This window comes from Podarcis raffonei, chromosome 16, assembly GCF_027172205.1.
Source record: "Podarcis raffonei isolate rPodRaf1 chromosome 16, rPodRaf1.pri, whole genome shotgun sequence".
In the NCBI taxonomy this organism is placed as follows: Eukaryota; Metazoa; Chordata; class Lepidosauria; order Squamata; family Lacertidae; genus Podarcis; species Podarcis raffonei.
The window spans coordinates 12,598,779-12,613,319 of NC_070617.1; the positions used below are offsets into that span (position 1 = coordinate 12,598,779).

General features: G+C 48.4%; 1 protein-coding gene across 2 annotated transcripts; it reads left to right on the forward strand.

The window, feature by feature from the left end:
• The first annotated feature begins 821 nt into the window (after positions 1–821).
• Positions 822–14,164, forward strand: LOC128404051 (actin, alpha cardiac muscle 1-like). Of its 2 annotated transcripts, none has more exons than XM_053369333.1 (7): positions 822–871; positions 4,028–4,168; positions 7,373–7,697; positions 9,005–9,166; positions 10,491–10,682; positions 12,793–12,974; positions 13,675–14,164. In XM_053369333.1, exons 2-7 carry the CDS (start codon positions 4,040–4,042, stop codon positions 13,816–13,818), a joined length of 1,134 nt encoding a protein of 377 aa, XP_053225308.1. In that variant the 5' UTR covers positions 822–871; positions 4,028–4,039; the 3' UTR covers positions 13,819–14,164. The 2 variants fall into 2 exon arrangements, with proteins under 2 accessions (XP_053225308.1, XP_053225307.1); XM_053369332.1 differs by lacking the exon at positions 822–871 and adding an exon at positions 1,926–2,041.
• Positions 14,165–14,541: the final 377 nt, after the last annotated feature.

Genomic DNA, 14,541 nt, shown 5'->3' on the forward strand with positions numbered 1-14,541 from the left:
ATCAGGATGCTCCAGGCAGCTCCTTGACTTTTCGCCCTCGGCCACTTGCTCTCTGTCTGTCTCCCACCTCCCTTGTGCTGGAAGCACCGTGGGAGGGACTTGATTCGCTTCAACCCCTTTATGTGAGGACAAACAAGGAGGGCCCTGTGGCTAGGAATGGGTGGATCTGTTAATTCTGGATTCTGTTTCTCATTTCTCCACTCTCAAATCCTGTTCTCCACATTTCCACATCAGTTTGCGCGTTTCTGAAAGGCAAGTCCTCATGAAAACTTGGCAGCATTTTAGTGTGGATTTCTCCTCTCTTGCTATGACGTTTTGCCCAATATATACCTTTATGGCAAATCAATTCCCGCTTTTAATGCACTTTTCACTAATATATGCACTTGGCTGGGCTGCAGAAACACATTGCAAAATATTGGGAAATGCAGATTTCGGAGTATTTTGGGAGCAGAGAGGGCAACCAGATTCACTGCATCCCCTTTCCTTGGGGGCAATGGAGGACCCTGAGGCCAAGAACACACGTTCCTTGGCACTGCCCAGCGGACGTGGTACTGGAACTTATCCATGTAAACACAGTTTGCATCGTGAGCCCTAGGCTTCTGGTGGTGGCATCTCTTGGGCTGCCTTCTCACTCGCACGCCCCCCCCCCATTTGCTCTTTTAAAAAATGCTGGAGCTGCAGAAGCCCAGGCCAGCTGACTAGCAGAGGCCTCCCTTGGTGAAAGGAGGAGGATTAGCAGCTTTGTAGAGGCCTCCGGTTAGCCTCAGTCAATGCCACTCAAACGGCAGGAGGGGAGAGCTTTGCATCATGATCCACCTCTGCAGTCTGGAGCGAAGGAGTTCAGAGGATGCACTCAGCATTAGGCATGCAGGTAGGAACATAGGAATCTATCTACCTTATGCTGAGTCAGACCAGTCTAGCTCAGAATTATCTGCACTCATGGATTGGGAGTTTCAGGCAGCCCTACCTGGAGATGTCATTGTGGAATGAACCCCTATTCTCCGCACAGAGCTACAATTCCCCAAGTTTCCTATGGAGACAGATTGATTGCTCAAGCACTCTGGGAATTATATCTTTCTGTGAATAGGAATACAGTGGTACCTCGGGTTAAGAACTTAGTTCGTTCTGGAGGTCCGTTCTTAACCTGAAACTGTTCTTAACCTGAGGTACCACTTTAGCTAATGAGGCCTCCCGCTGCCACCGTGCTGCTGCCACACGATTTCTGTTCTCATCTTGAAGCAAAGTTCTTAACCCGAGGTACTGTTTCTGGGTTAGTGGAGTCTGTAACCTGAAGCGTCTGTAACCTGAGGTACCACTGTAGGGATCCTTCTCTAACTACTTTCTGCACTCCTAACAAACTACAGTTCCCAGAATTATCGGGGGGGACCAGATTGTTTAAAGTGTTTTAAAACCTTTTTAAAAACCTTTTTCCCTCTCTTTGGAGAGGAGGTAGAGAGCTGCTTCTGGCCCACAGGCCACGGGCTGCCCACTGGCATCTAAAAATAAGACCCCTGAGCAAAGTGCCTCCATCTCTCGCAATCCGAAGGCAGCAAATGGATCTTTACAGATTGCTCTGAATGTAAATGAATTCCCAGGTCTGTGTGTCACAGCCGTAAATGGCTGGGGAATGGCTTTTGCCATGGTTACTGCAAGCAGGGGGTCTGGACCGTCCCTCCCCCCCCCCCCCCGTCCCCCTACTCTTGGCCTTGCAAGTGTCTGCAAAACAGAGATGGGAAAAGGAGGGAGGCCAGACTGGTGAGGGGTGGGAGGTAAGCAGGTGGGGTCTGGCTTCCCCCAGCAGCTGAGCCATAAATGCCCATGAAAGGCACAAGTGACAGGTGGCCTGGAATGTGTCCAAATATGGAATGTATGAAACGTCCCTTTCAACCCTTGCGGGGGAAGGAGGCAGAGGGTGAGAGAGGCCGCCAGGAGCAGAGGGGAGGAGTAAGGCCAGTGGGAGTTTAGGGGTATAAAGGACAGGACCCTGCGAGCCAAGCCTGACTGCTCTTTGCTTCCTTTCTCTGGGCTGCTGCAGGAACTGGTGAGTACCCCCAGAGCAGCCGACGCCGACTGTAAGCTCTTTGGGGCAGAGACTCCGGCTGTGTACACAGCATACATTTAAAGCATGTTCCTCCTCTCTGCCTTGCAAAGAATCCTGGGAATTGTTGCCTACCCCTTCACAGAGCAACAATTCCCAGCACCCTTAACAAACCACAGTTCCCAGGCTTATTGGAAGTGTGGAGAAACATGCTTTGAATGTATGCAGGGCTGGGTGAGACAGAACTGCTTGTAGGAAGATCAGAAGCTGCCATTTGTCCATTTGTCTCAGAAGCGTCAATACTGCCTGGCAGTGGCTCTCCAGGGTTTCAGACAGGGGTCTCCCCCTGCCTTACCTGGATATGCTGGGGATTGGACGTGAGACCTTCTACATGCAAGGCAGATGCTCTGTGACTGAACTAAGGGCCTTGCTCCCCTGGAAAGCCACTGCCAGTCATACTGAAAAGGAATAATAGGCCAGGTATGGTCACCTCTACAAAGGATAATGTGGACCTGGGAAAATGGCAACCAAAAGGGGGGGGGAATGCAAGTTAAGGGAGGATACGACTGAGAGGTGTATACGATTATGCATAGTGGGCAGAAGTTGTAGAGGGGGATGTTTTTCTGCCTCTCTTAAGACACACAATTCGTGGGCATCCCATAATTGCCACACCATGACTCTGAATGTTGGCAGATTTGGGGCAGGCAAAAGGAAGGACTTATTCACACGCCGCACAGTTCAACTTTGGAATTTGCCCCCCCCCCCAGGGACAGTGATGGCCACCATCTTGGCTGGCTTTAAAAGGGGATTGGACCAATTACTGGAGAAGGATGCCAATGGTCTCTGAATACCAACTCCTGGGAATTGCAAGCAGGGAGAGAGAGCTTGGGTCTTCTTTGCGAGTTTCCCAAAGGCATCTGCTTTGGCTGCGAGAACAGAATGCTGGACTTTGTGGGTCTTTGGCCTGATCCAGCATCCAGGCTCTTCTGTTCTTTGCATTCAATGCATGGCATCTCCCGTTGAAAGGATCCCAGCGGAAAACCTCCGCCTATGGCTGTGGTGAACTGCCACCAGCGGGAATAGGCAGCATTGCTCTAGTCTAGAATTTGGAACCAACTTTCTCCCGCCGCCGCTGCCACTGATTGCAGCTACAGCTGTCTGGCGTGTACGCTTAAAATGTTTGCTTTCTGCCAAGCGGAAAGCTGAGGAAGCTTTCTATTTGGAAATGCAATCTGCTTGCGTCCCGGACTGGAAAGTATCCAGATTGATTCTAGCTTTTCTGGGTTTTACCCTTGTAGGGGAAACTCTATGGGCTGTCTCCAATGTTAGTCCTACTCAGAGTAGACCCATTGAAATTCATCAGCATGGCTAAGGGCTTATCCGCACTTCCTCTTGTCCTGCTGCTCCTCCCTGCCCCCCCCCCCAGTTGCAATTCGGATTCCCCCCAGATTGCTATTTTCCCGGATCTATCACTAAAGCTTTTCCTTTGGAAAGGAGTGGGGCCGGGGGCGACCTGTGCTTTCTAGACACCAGCAGAAGTGTGGATGAGCTCTAAATTAGGTCAATTGATTTCAATAGGTATACTCAAAGTAGAATTTAGTTGGTTCACACCTTACGAGTTTATTCTACAAGAGGGAGGAAAATCAGGGCAAACAACCCCTTCCCCCTTCCTGAATCCTAAAGTTCACGCAGGAGAAAAGGAATCAGATGGTATCTAGGAGGGATTTCCAACCAGTGATGTATTCGCTAATTTGCTAGACCTTGCAATTTAAAAAAATATTTGAATTACGTGTTCTCATCGACCGTGTTTCATGTTTCATGTGCCGTGTTTAATGGCCCGCCATTAGGTCTCAAGTTTGGGCCTTGAGACTTGCCCCACATAGATATGGCACAGAAGGACTGCTGTCAGGGGGAGAAAAGAGGAACAGATGAGGTCAATGTGGGTCACTTTCAGAATGTAACCCTTGCCACCCATCTCTCATCCCTTAGTGAGCCAGCGCCATGTGTGATGACGAGGAGACAACTGCCTTGGTGTGTGACAACGGCTCTGGCTTGGTGAAGGCTGGCTTTGCCGGGGACGATGCTCCCCGCGCTGTCTTCCCCTCCATCGTTGGGCGCCCAAGACACCAGGTAAGGAAGCGGTGGCTGCAAGGCTCTGTTTGGTCCCCACTTGCACTATTCATTTAAAGCAGAGCCCTACCACTTTAAAAAGTCACAACTTCCCCGCAATAATCCCGGGGAGTTCAGTTTGTGAAGGGTGCTAAGAATTGTTAGGAGAGACCCTCTCCCCCCTTGCAGAACTACAATTCCCAGAGCTCCCTGTGAGGAGAGATTGGCTGTTAAACCGCTCTGGGAATGGTAGCTTATTGTGGCATTCATGGTGATTTGTGCTTACGGTGTTATCAGGGCAGTTATACAAATGATCTTGCTTTCAATCGCATTTGTGCCTGCCAAAGTTTTGGGGAAGCCACGCTGCTTCATTTCCAATCAATACACATCCCATAACTTCCCCCTGCGATCCTGTATCTTTTTGTATCACAAAATGTACTGCGGGGAATTGTTGTTTTCCTCTTTCCTTTTGTTGTGCCTCTCCATACAGCAATAGCGCGTTATCGTTGGCCAGGATGGTTTAACAACCAATCCTCCTTTTTCATGGAGCTCTGGGAATTGTAGCTCTGGGAGGAGAGGAGAGGGTCTCCTAAGAACTCTAAAACTCCCAGGTTTCTTTGGGGCTCGAAGCCGTGACCGTTGAAAGTGATGTGGGCAGGAGTGAAGTTTCTGGAGAGAGAAAAAAGAAATGCTGTTTCACACGCCACAGAGGAGGCAGCGATAGCCCCAAATTTAGCTGGTTTTGAAAGGGGACTAGGCAAATTCATGGAGGATAACACAAGCAACGGCTCCTAACCACAATGGCTATGTTCTCCCTCCACAGTTAGGGTTCTCCTTAGCACCCTTAAGAACATGGGTAGGCAAACTAAAGCCCATGGGCCGGATCCGGCCCAATCACCTTCTCAATCCGGCCTGCGGACTGTCCAGGAATCAGCGTCTTTTTACATGAGTAGAATGTGTGCTTTTATTTAAAATGCATCTCTGGGTTATTTGTGGGGCATAGGAATGTGTTTCCCCTTCAAAATATAGTCTGGCCCCCCACAAAGTCTGAGGGACAGTGGACTGGCCCCCTGCTGAAAAAGTTTGCTGACCCCTGCTTAAGAAGCTGCAGCTCCCAAGGTTCTTTGGAGGAGGCCATGACTCTTAACGTGGTATCTTAGCGCCTTAAATATATGTGTGAATGTGGCCCTTGAGGAAACATTGCAGACCAACTAATAAAAGCCGAATTATGTGTGGGTGGTTGAGTAGGAAAAAACACCACCACCAGTTTTAGAAAGCTTCAGAATGCACCTGCAAACCCGCCCACCCCACCCCAGTCTGGAGGTGGCCACCCTGAGGAGAGAGCAGGGATGCGGGTGGCCTTCCCTTTGGAGTCCTCCACCACCAGCCATGTATATGACCTTACAGGCGGCCTGTCGGAGATCACCCCCAGAACAGCAGGGGTCTCCCTGACAAATTCCAACCCAGGCAATTAAGAGATCATTTGCCTCTTGGCTTTCCAATGGGATCCTGTTTCCTCCTGGGGTGAAGTTATGCTCTTAAACAGCTGCTAGGCCAAAGCTTAGAAGGCAAAGAGCATTTGGGAGCCAGGGCATAAGGGTCAATGGCAGGGGGAGAAAGAGAGCCTGTCATGCCCTCCAACATTTCTCCAATGAAAATAGGGGTGTCCTATTCAACAACAACAACAACAACAACTTTATTATTTATACCCCTCCCGTCTGACAGGGTTGCCCCAGCCACTCTGGTGGCATCCAATATATATAAAAAACAAAATAAAACATTAAACATTTTTAAAAAAACTTTCCCTATACAGGGCTGCCTTCAGATGTCTTCTAAAGGTTGTATAGTTACTTATTTCCTTGGGTCGGGGGTCGCATAACTCCATCCCCTCCAACATTTATCCAGTGAAAATAGGGATGTCCTAAGGAAAAGCTGGACATTCCGGGATCAAATCAGAAACCAGGACAGCTTCTGTAAACCCAAGACTGTCCCTGGAAAATAGGGACACTTGGAGAGTCTGGTCTCCCTCCCTCCCTCCCTCCCTCCCTCCCTCTCTCTCTCTCTCTCTCTCTCTCTCTCTCTCTCTCTCTCACACACACACACACACACACACACACACACACACACACGATGCTTCAAGTTTCAGACACTATGTTTATTGAGCCTACATCCTGATTTGCTTTGTACAAAGTTCCGTGGGGAGATGTATTTTGGTAGAAAGCTCCGGTATAAATTCCAACAATAATAACAATAACTAACAATAATAATTTCAATATTTTAGTTATCATTGAGTAACAAGGAGTTACTCAGCTGAATATGAGTGTAAGAAAAAGGACAAGAAATTATCAGTCATTTAACTTTCACTGACATCCTAATCTTAGCTGTATAATTTATTGCTATTGCAGCAGGAGCAGAGACAAAGTAAATTGCCTTCTACAGAGACAGACAGTTGGCCTATATAAACAGCTGTCTACACTGGCTGGTAGCAACTTTCCAGAGTTTTAGGCACGCAGTCTCTCCCGGCCCTGCCTGGAGATGCCACAAGGGAGTGAACCTGGGACCTTCTGCATGCCAAGCAGGTGTTCTGCCACTGAGCTACAGCCCTTATTATTGCCCTAGAAGGGACAAGGCACCCAAATGACTTGGCCGGCCTTGAATGCTCTGTACCCTTTTGGGCAGGAGGAAGCACCATTCCCTGCTCCCTTTAAGGGGATGATTGGGAGAACAGAATCCAGACTGGAGGGCAGTGTTTCTACCTCCCCCCCCCCAAAACCACCTCTATCTATTTTGCTTGAAATTAAGCACCAGAAAGCATAGGGAGGATTAGCTGTGGTGGCCAGTACCCACTGGGGCTGGAGGGCAGGGAGCCCAACAGTGGCTGGAGCCAGAGCCAATTATTATTATTATTATTATTATTATTATTATTATTATTATTATTAATTTATACCCCGCCCATCTGGCTGAGTTTTCCCAGCCACTCTGGGCGGCTGAGCCAATGGCAGATGGAGCCAATTAATTCTGGTTCTGCCCCCATCCTTCTCCCCACTGCTGCATTCTACAAGGGCCACACAGGGCCACACAAGGGCCACATAGAGACTAAGGAGGCAGAGCCACCCCCTGGACAGGACAGGTGAGGGCTGGACCGAAGGCAGGCTGGTTTGGCAACAGTCTAGCTCTCCCTAAAGGACCACCCTCTCTTGAGTCCCTGCTCTCACTTGCTTCCAGGGCGTCATGGTGGGCATGGGTCAGAAAGACTCCTACGTGGGAGACGAGGCCCAGAGCAAGCGAGGCATCCTGACCCTGAAATACCCCATCGAGCATGGCATCATCACCAACTGGGACGACATGGAGAAGATCTGGCACCACACTTTCTACAACGAGCTGCGCGTGGCCCCCGAGGAGCACCCCACCCTGCTCACTGAGGCCCCCCTCAACCCCAAAGCCAACCGGGAGAAGATGACCCAGATTATGTTTGAAACCTTCAACGTACCTGCCATGTATGTGGCCATTCAGGCAGTGCTCTCCCTCTATGCTTCTGGCCGTACCACTGGTAAGTGTGTATGTGTGTGTGCATACTGTGGGGGGCCGAAATCAGCAAAATTGTTGGTTGACCCCCCTTGGGACCAAGAGGCAGGGGTAAACATGTTTTCAATGGATTAACAAATGGCATGAACTTGCCAGCTGCTTCCAAACCAGCTGTTTATTAAGCATTGGGTAGCTTAATAAGTGGGTAGATTAGAGCATGGGTAGGCAAACTAAGGCCCGGGGGCCAGATCCGGCCCAATCGCCTTCTAAATCCAGCCCGCGTATGGTCCCGGAATCAGTGTGTTTTTACATGAGCAGAATGTGTCCTTTTATTTAAAATGCATCTCTGGGTTATTTGTGGGGCAAAGGAATTCGTTCATTTTCCTTCTTCAAAATATAGTCCAGCCCCCCACAAGGTCTGAGGGACAGTGGACCGGCCTCCTGCTGAAAAAGTTTGCTGACCCCTGGGTTAGAGTATGGTGCTGATAACGCCAAGGTTGCAGGTTCAATTTCCGTATGGGACAGCTGCATATTCCTGTACTGGAGAGGGCTGGATGAGATGATTCTCTGGGTCCCTTCCAACTCTATCATTAATTCATCCTGGAGATAGTGGGCTGTTTAACGAGCAATTTACATTTTTTGCTCCTCTTGCTTTCTCTTCACATTCATTCCTTGCTCCGGCTACTTCTGCCTCTGGCCCCAAGACTCCAGAAAGGAACGGTTCCCCACCTCTATGCTAGGGCAAGGGTGGCCAAACTTTTAGGACCAGCGGATACATTTCATTTGTGCCAGTCACAAAACAGTAGCTACAATGCGGGGGTGGGGTGGGGCATAACACAAAATGGCTGCCATGGAGAGTGTGTCATAACACAAAATTAGAGAGACCATGAGAAGTCAGCTATGCCCCGCTGGTCCTGATTCTGGAGATCACACAGTATTGATTTTACACACAAACACATGCACAATGCTGCTGTTTCTGTCTAACAGGAACATGGAGCATTCCTCAGTACCGGGGAAAATATACAAGGTGACCCCACCACTCTTGTTTCTTATAAATTGCTTAGAAGGCACATTTGCCCCCTTGCTTTCTAGGAGGGCAAGAAAGCTCAGAGTCTGGAGCACCATGGTACTTGTGTGGGTGCTGGGTTGGCAACCCCTGCTCTAAAGTATTGTGGCAAATGTTAACTGGCAGCTATCTGGCATGCATTCACCACATAAGGCCAGCCAGGCTAAAAGCCCCCACCCACCCCCAGCCAAGAGGCTGTCTTGTGAGACACCTAGCAGCTTTGTCTCTCTCCAGCTCCCTCCCAACTCAGGTCTCCTCTTCTGTAGGAATTGTACTGGATTCTGGAGATGGCGTTACCCACAACGTCCCCATCTATGAGGGCTACGCCTTGCCCCATGCCATACAGCGCTTGGATCTGGCTGGCCGCGACCTCACTGACTACCTGATGAAGATCCTAACCGAGCGTGGCTATTCCTTTGTCACCACTGGTAAGGGAACTGCTACGTGGTACAGCTTTAATTCTACAGCCAGTGTCTGCTTGAGTCTACTCCCCGCACCGGCCAAGAGCATTGTTTATGCCATTTGAAAACAAACACTAAATGCCTAACTCTGATCCTGTTATGTACTGAAGTTCTCACCCTGGGCCAGCAGGGGGATACTGTAGATAGTTATGCAAATAAGGGATCGAAAGTGACGTTCAGTGATTGGATAGTTTTAGAAAGTTGTTACAGTTAACGCTGTACTGGAGCTCTATATAAGCAGGCTGACTGAAGCCTTCAGTTCAGTTCTGGCCTCTGAATAAACAAGAGCTGTTTGAAGAATCACTGTGTCGTCTGATATGTTCGCCCACAACTTAACAGACCCCATGTGCGCTATACATTTAGAGCAGTATCATACCGCTTTGAACAATCATGGTTCCACCCAAAGAATCCTGGGAGGTGTAGTTTGTTAAGGATGCTGAGTGTTGTCAGGAGACCCCTATCGCCCTCACAGAGCTACAGTTCCCAGAGTGGTTTAAACAGTCAATCCCTCCTCCCAGGGAACCCTGGGAATTGGAGCTCTCTGAGAGGAACAGGAATATAATGAATTGAAAAAGATGTTGAAAATAACTTTTGTAAAAAAACCCAACCCAGAACTTTTCCTTTTTTGGGAACTATAGAGACAGGACTACACAAACTGTACTGAAATTTATTCATGTATGCGACTACGCCAGCAAGAATGTTACTTGCCCAAAAATGGAAAGAAGAATTCATGCCAGCAAATGAAGAATGGATACAAAAACTTACGGAATATGCAGAAATGGCGAAACTTACCAGGAGGAAAAAAAACAAGTTAACAAAACTTTCTATAAAAGAATGGAAATGGTTTATGGAATATTTACAAGCAAACTGTAAACAGATAAGAACGTTGGCAGGATTATTGTAATAACCTGCAGTTTTATTAGAGTATATCTTTAAAGTACATGAATAAATGAGCAAATTAAATTTGGATATGCAGAAAATATTAAAAATAAATTTAAGGAATCACAGGAAGAGGGGGAAGGAAGTCAAGCTTTGAATTGTTAAAATGATTGTAAAATTATTGAAATGTATAAAACTGAAAATCATAAAAAAGGAATCTCCTGGCGCTTCTCAGCACCCATAACAAACTGCAGCTCCCAGGGTTCTTTATGGTGGGGCCACGACTGTTCAAAGCGGTATGATAGTGCTTTCAATCTTGAGTGCAGATGGAGCCTACGGCTGAGTGACAGAATCAGTTCTGCCAAGCTGTGGGCTTCCTCTAATGGACCAAATCCTCCCTGCCTCCCTGCAGCTGAACGGGAGATTGTGCGCGACATCAAGGAGAAGCTGGGCTACGTGGCTTTGGACTTTGAGAACGAGATGGCCACCGCCGCTTCCTCCTCCTCCCTGGAGAAGAGCTACGAGCTGCCTGATGGGCAAGTCATCACCATTGGCAACGAGCGTTTCCGGTGCCCAGAGACCCTCTTCCAACCCTCGTTTATTGGTGAGAAACAGTGGGAGCACAGGAGACCTCTCTAGCAGAGACTTCTGCCCCACAGCTCCTATTATGCCAGACCATTGGCTCTGGTGGCTGTGGCTGAAGGGCATTGGGGGTCTAACAGCATTTAGAGGGCCCACAGACTGACCCAACCATGGGGCTTGTTCTGGAAGAGTGAGGGGTTTGGAGTACCTGAGAAGTCAGCTGTGGCCATAGGTGAGGGATGGGGAGCTTCTGCAAATGTCATCAAGCAGAGGCTTGCTGGCTGGGGCGGCAATTGAGAGATGTGTGAGGGGTTAAGGCATGTCAGTGGCAAAAAGGTCAATCTTCTCCTTTGAGACCGCTCAGAAATGTCACACTGGTTTTACTGATGGCGAAAACGTTTACTGACACACGTCAGGAAGTGCAGGGAGCCCAGGGTGGGCGTCTCGATGATACCAGCCTTGACCAGAGAGAGGGGTATCAGGTAGACACATTCCACTTACGGATTAGGGCCGAGGCTTTGGCAGCGGGTGGAGAGGAACAGCTGATCGCGCCAGGACAGGGCTCTTCGATGCTCTTTTTTCTACCCCAAAAATAGGCAGGGAAGCGGCAAAATTCCAGGATAGTATCCTCCTTCTCCTAAATGGAAGGGGAAGCATGACCTCCTGCTAAGCAGCTGCTGTAACTTGAGGCCATCACAAAATCCTTTGACTTTTGCCCTTGGCGAAGGATTCTTCTCTGTGGGTCTCCTCGCTTTAAAAGATCTCCTAGCCCTTCTTTCTTTAAACTCCTTCCGGCCTTGCAGCACCAGGTGCAGAAGAGATTGCAGGATGTACCCGGGACTAGCATGACAAAGCAGCAGTATGGGCTGTTTCACCTTATTAAAATCAAATCTGGAAGATACTGTGTTCTGTCTCTAGCCCTAATGGGAGCTCACAAGGAGCCGGGGGAAAATAAATAAAACTTGCTTAAAATTAGGCAACTTAGCAATTGCCCTAATAAAGGCACTTCCTGGGAGGTCTTTGAGTGTGTTTTTTTTAGTAGCCTCTTGGCAATTGCTTTTTCCTGTTTGTTTTCTACTAGGCTCTCTGCTTCTCGTCTGCTGACAGCCTCCACAGTTTCTGTTCTGGCTGTGGAGGCCAGGCTGATCCATCCCTCCTCTACTAGCCTGTTCGCTTGCACAGAATTACTTGTCGCCTGTGGTGACCAGGCATGGTAGTTAAATGCAAGTTTGAGCAAAATTGGCTCTCAGAATGAATACAACCACACCTGTCACGTGCAGAATTATCATTAATTGCCAGCCCTTCACCCTGAGGTCCCAGGGCAGTTTACAGCAATTTAAAGCACAACATTGTTTTGTTGTTTAGTCGTTTAGTCGTGTCCGACTCTTCATGACCTCATGGACCAGAGCACGCCAGGCACTCCTGTCTTCCACTGCCTCCCGCAGTTTGGTCAAACTCATGCTGGTAGCTTCGAGAACACTATTCAACCATCTGTCATCCCCTTTTCCTTGTGCCCCCCATCTTTCCCAACATCAGGTTCTTTTCCAGGGAGTCTTCTCTTCTCATGAGGTGGCCAAAGTATTGGAACCTCAGCTTCAGGATCTGTCCTTCCAGGGAGCACTCAGGGCTGATTTCCTTAAGAATGGATACATTTGATCTTCTTGCAGTCCATGGGACTCTCAAGAGTCTCCTCCAGCACCATAATTCAAAAGCATCAATTCTTCGGTGATCAGCCTTCTTTATGGTCCAGCTCTCACTTCCATACATCACTACTGATGTATGGGCACATACAGGGCACCCAAGATGGACAGGTCATAGTGGAGAGTTTTGACCAAACGTGATCCACCTGGAGCAGGAACTGGCAAGCCACTCCAGTATCCCTGCCAAGAAAACTCCATGGACAAAGACAAAAACGCAACATTAAAAACAGTTTAAGGCAACTTGGTATCACAAAAAACAAGGTGGTTCCTGAAAATACAGACCTCAGGTGTCAAAGGTCAGGGTAAAGATGTACCTCTGTTTAAGGATACATCCTTTTGTGCCAAATATAGTCAATTAGCATTAAATTAGCCATATACCCTGCTCCCCAGATTTTGCAATCTTGTTTCTTTTCTTTTTTTTGTTTAACCCAGGCATGGAGTCTGCAGGCATCCATGAAACCACCTACAACTCCATCATGAAGTGTGACATCGACATCCGTAAGGACCTGTATGCCAACAACGTGCTCTCTGGCGGCACCACCATGTACCCTGGCATCGCTGACCGTATGCAGAAGGAAATCACCGCCTTGGCACCCAGCACCATGAAGATCAAGGTGAGACTGGCAAATAGACAGCAGAATTATTAACGTTTGGCATTCCATTCCAACAGATAGGTAAGAGGAAAGCTGTGATAGATTCAGAAGTTACTGGGGTGTTTGTGTGTGTGTGAGGGCAACCAAGATAATCAAGGGTCTGGAAACTAAGCCTTATGAGGAGCACTTGAAGGAGCTGGGTATGTTTAGCCTGGAAGAGACTGAGAGGAGATATGATAGCTATCTTCAAATATCTTAAGGGCTGTCACATGGAGGAGGGAGCATGCTTGTTTTCTCCCTGTATTTAGAAACCTCCAAGGAAGGAGAGTCCACCACCTCTTGTAGGAGTCTGTTCCACTGCTCAGCAGCTCTTACTGTCGGAAAGTTTTTCCAAATGCTTAGTCGGAATCTCCTTTCTTGCAACTTGAAGCTATTGGTTCGAGTCTACCCTCCTCTGCACACCTTCCAGCTTGTCAACATCCTTCTTAAATTGTAGTGCCCAGATGATCCCCTTGTTGGTTCTCCCACCTTTTGGGAAATTGTCAGCGATGCAATTGAGGAATTTGTCAGACCTTACACTCTTGGCAGAGTTCGAGTCCCAATAGATATCGGGGAAGTTGGAATCCCCCGATTACGATTTCTCTCCTTTTTGAATGTTTGGTAATCTGCTCTAGTAAGGCATCACCCACCCCTGGTTAACTTTCTCACTTGCTCCCTTTAGATCATTGCTCCTCCGGAGCGGAAGTACTCTGTGTGGATCGGCGGCTCCATTTTGGCTTCCCTCTCCACCTTCCAGCAGATGTGGATCAGCAAGCAAGAGTATGATGAAGCCGGGCCATCCATTGTCCACAGGAAGTGCTTCTAAAACGTCTCTTCCTTACCCTCCCTGGCTTCTCCATTTCAGGTTCCAGCTGCTGTCCCTTCCTCCCAGATTTCATGGTGGTGCTTATGCCATTGGCTCACGCTGCAAGAGCCATTCCTCCTCTTGACTGCCCACCTAGCCCCAGCGCTGAGAGGTCTACTCATGAGTATAATGGAAAAAAAATATTTGCAGAAGGCTCTTCTGCTCCTCAGGGTCTTATTTCCATGGAATCATCCCTTCTGCAACACCACATATGGTGCTAGTGTCTCAAGTTTGAGTATCTGTCATTACTCCCTCTTTTCTCTCTCCTTCCTGAAACCTTAAAGAATAAAGCAGTTTTACAGTAGAATACTGTGGCTCCGAGTCTTCTGGGGCATTCACAAGACTGGCCCAAGATGTTTTCCTACTTGAGGTGAAGCAGCAAATGGGCTGGTCCTGTCAAGGCGCATAGTACCAAAGGTCAGTCATAAGAAGGGCGCTGCTGGATCAGGCCAATGGCCTATCTATTCCAGCAATGAGCTTTATGGCTGACCAGGAATTAGAACCTTTGGCTTCCAGCTCCAACACTTGAACCACTACGCCAGGGATTCCCAAACTGTGGTCTGTGTGCTTCATTCAGGAGGTCTGTGGCATTGCTGTGGCCTTGTGGTTGAAGAAAGGAGATAGCACATCCATCGCATTCAATATGTATACAGTACTGATTTGCAAAGGTATTTTTATTGCTCC

What these genes read in the sequence shown, in the direction of transcription:
- LOC128404051 (XM_053369333.1), top strand. Translation starts at nt 4,040, where the DNA reads ATGTGTGATGACGAGGAGACAACTGCCTTGGTGTGTGACAACGGCTCT. An exon ending in TTGGGCGCCCAAGACACCAG is followed by an intron (nt 4,169 to 7,372) that starts GTAAGGAAGCGG and finishes ACTTGCTTCCAG; the next exon opens with GGCGTCATGGTGGGCATGGG. An exon ending in CTTCCAACCCTCGTTTATTG is followed by an intron (nt 10,683 to 12,792) that starts GTGAGAAACAGT and finishes TGTTTAACCCAG; the next exon opens with GCATGGAGTCTGCAGGCATC.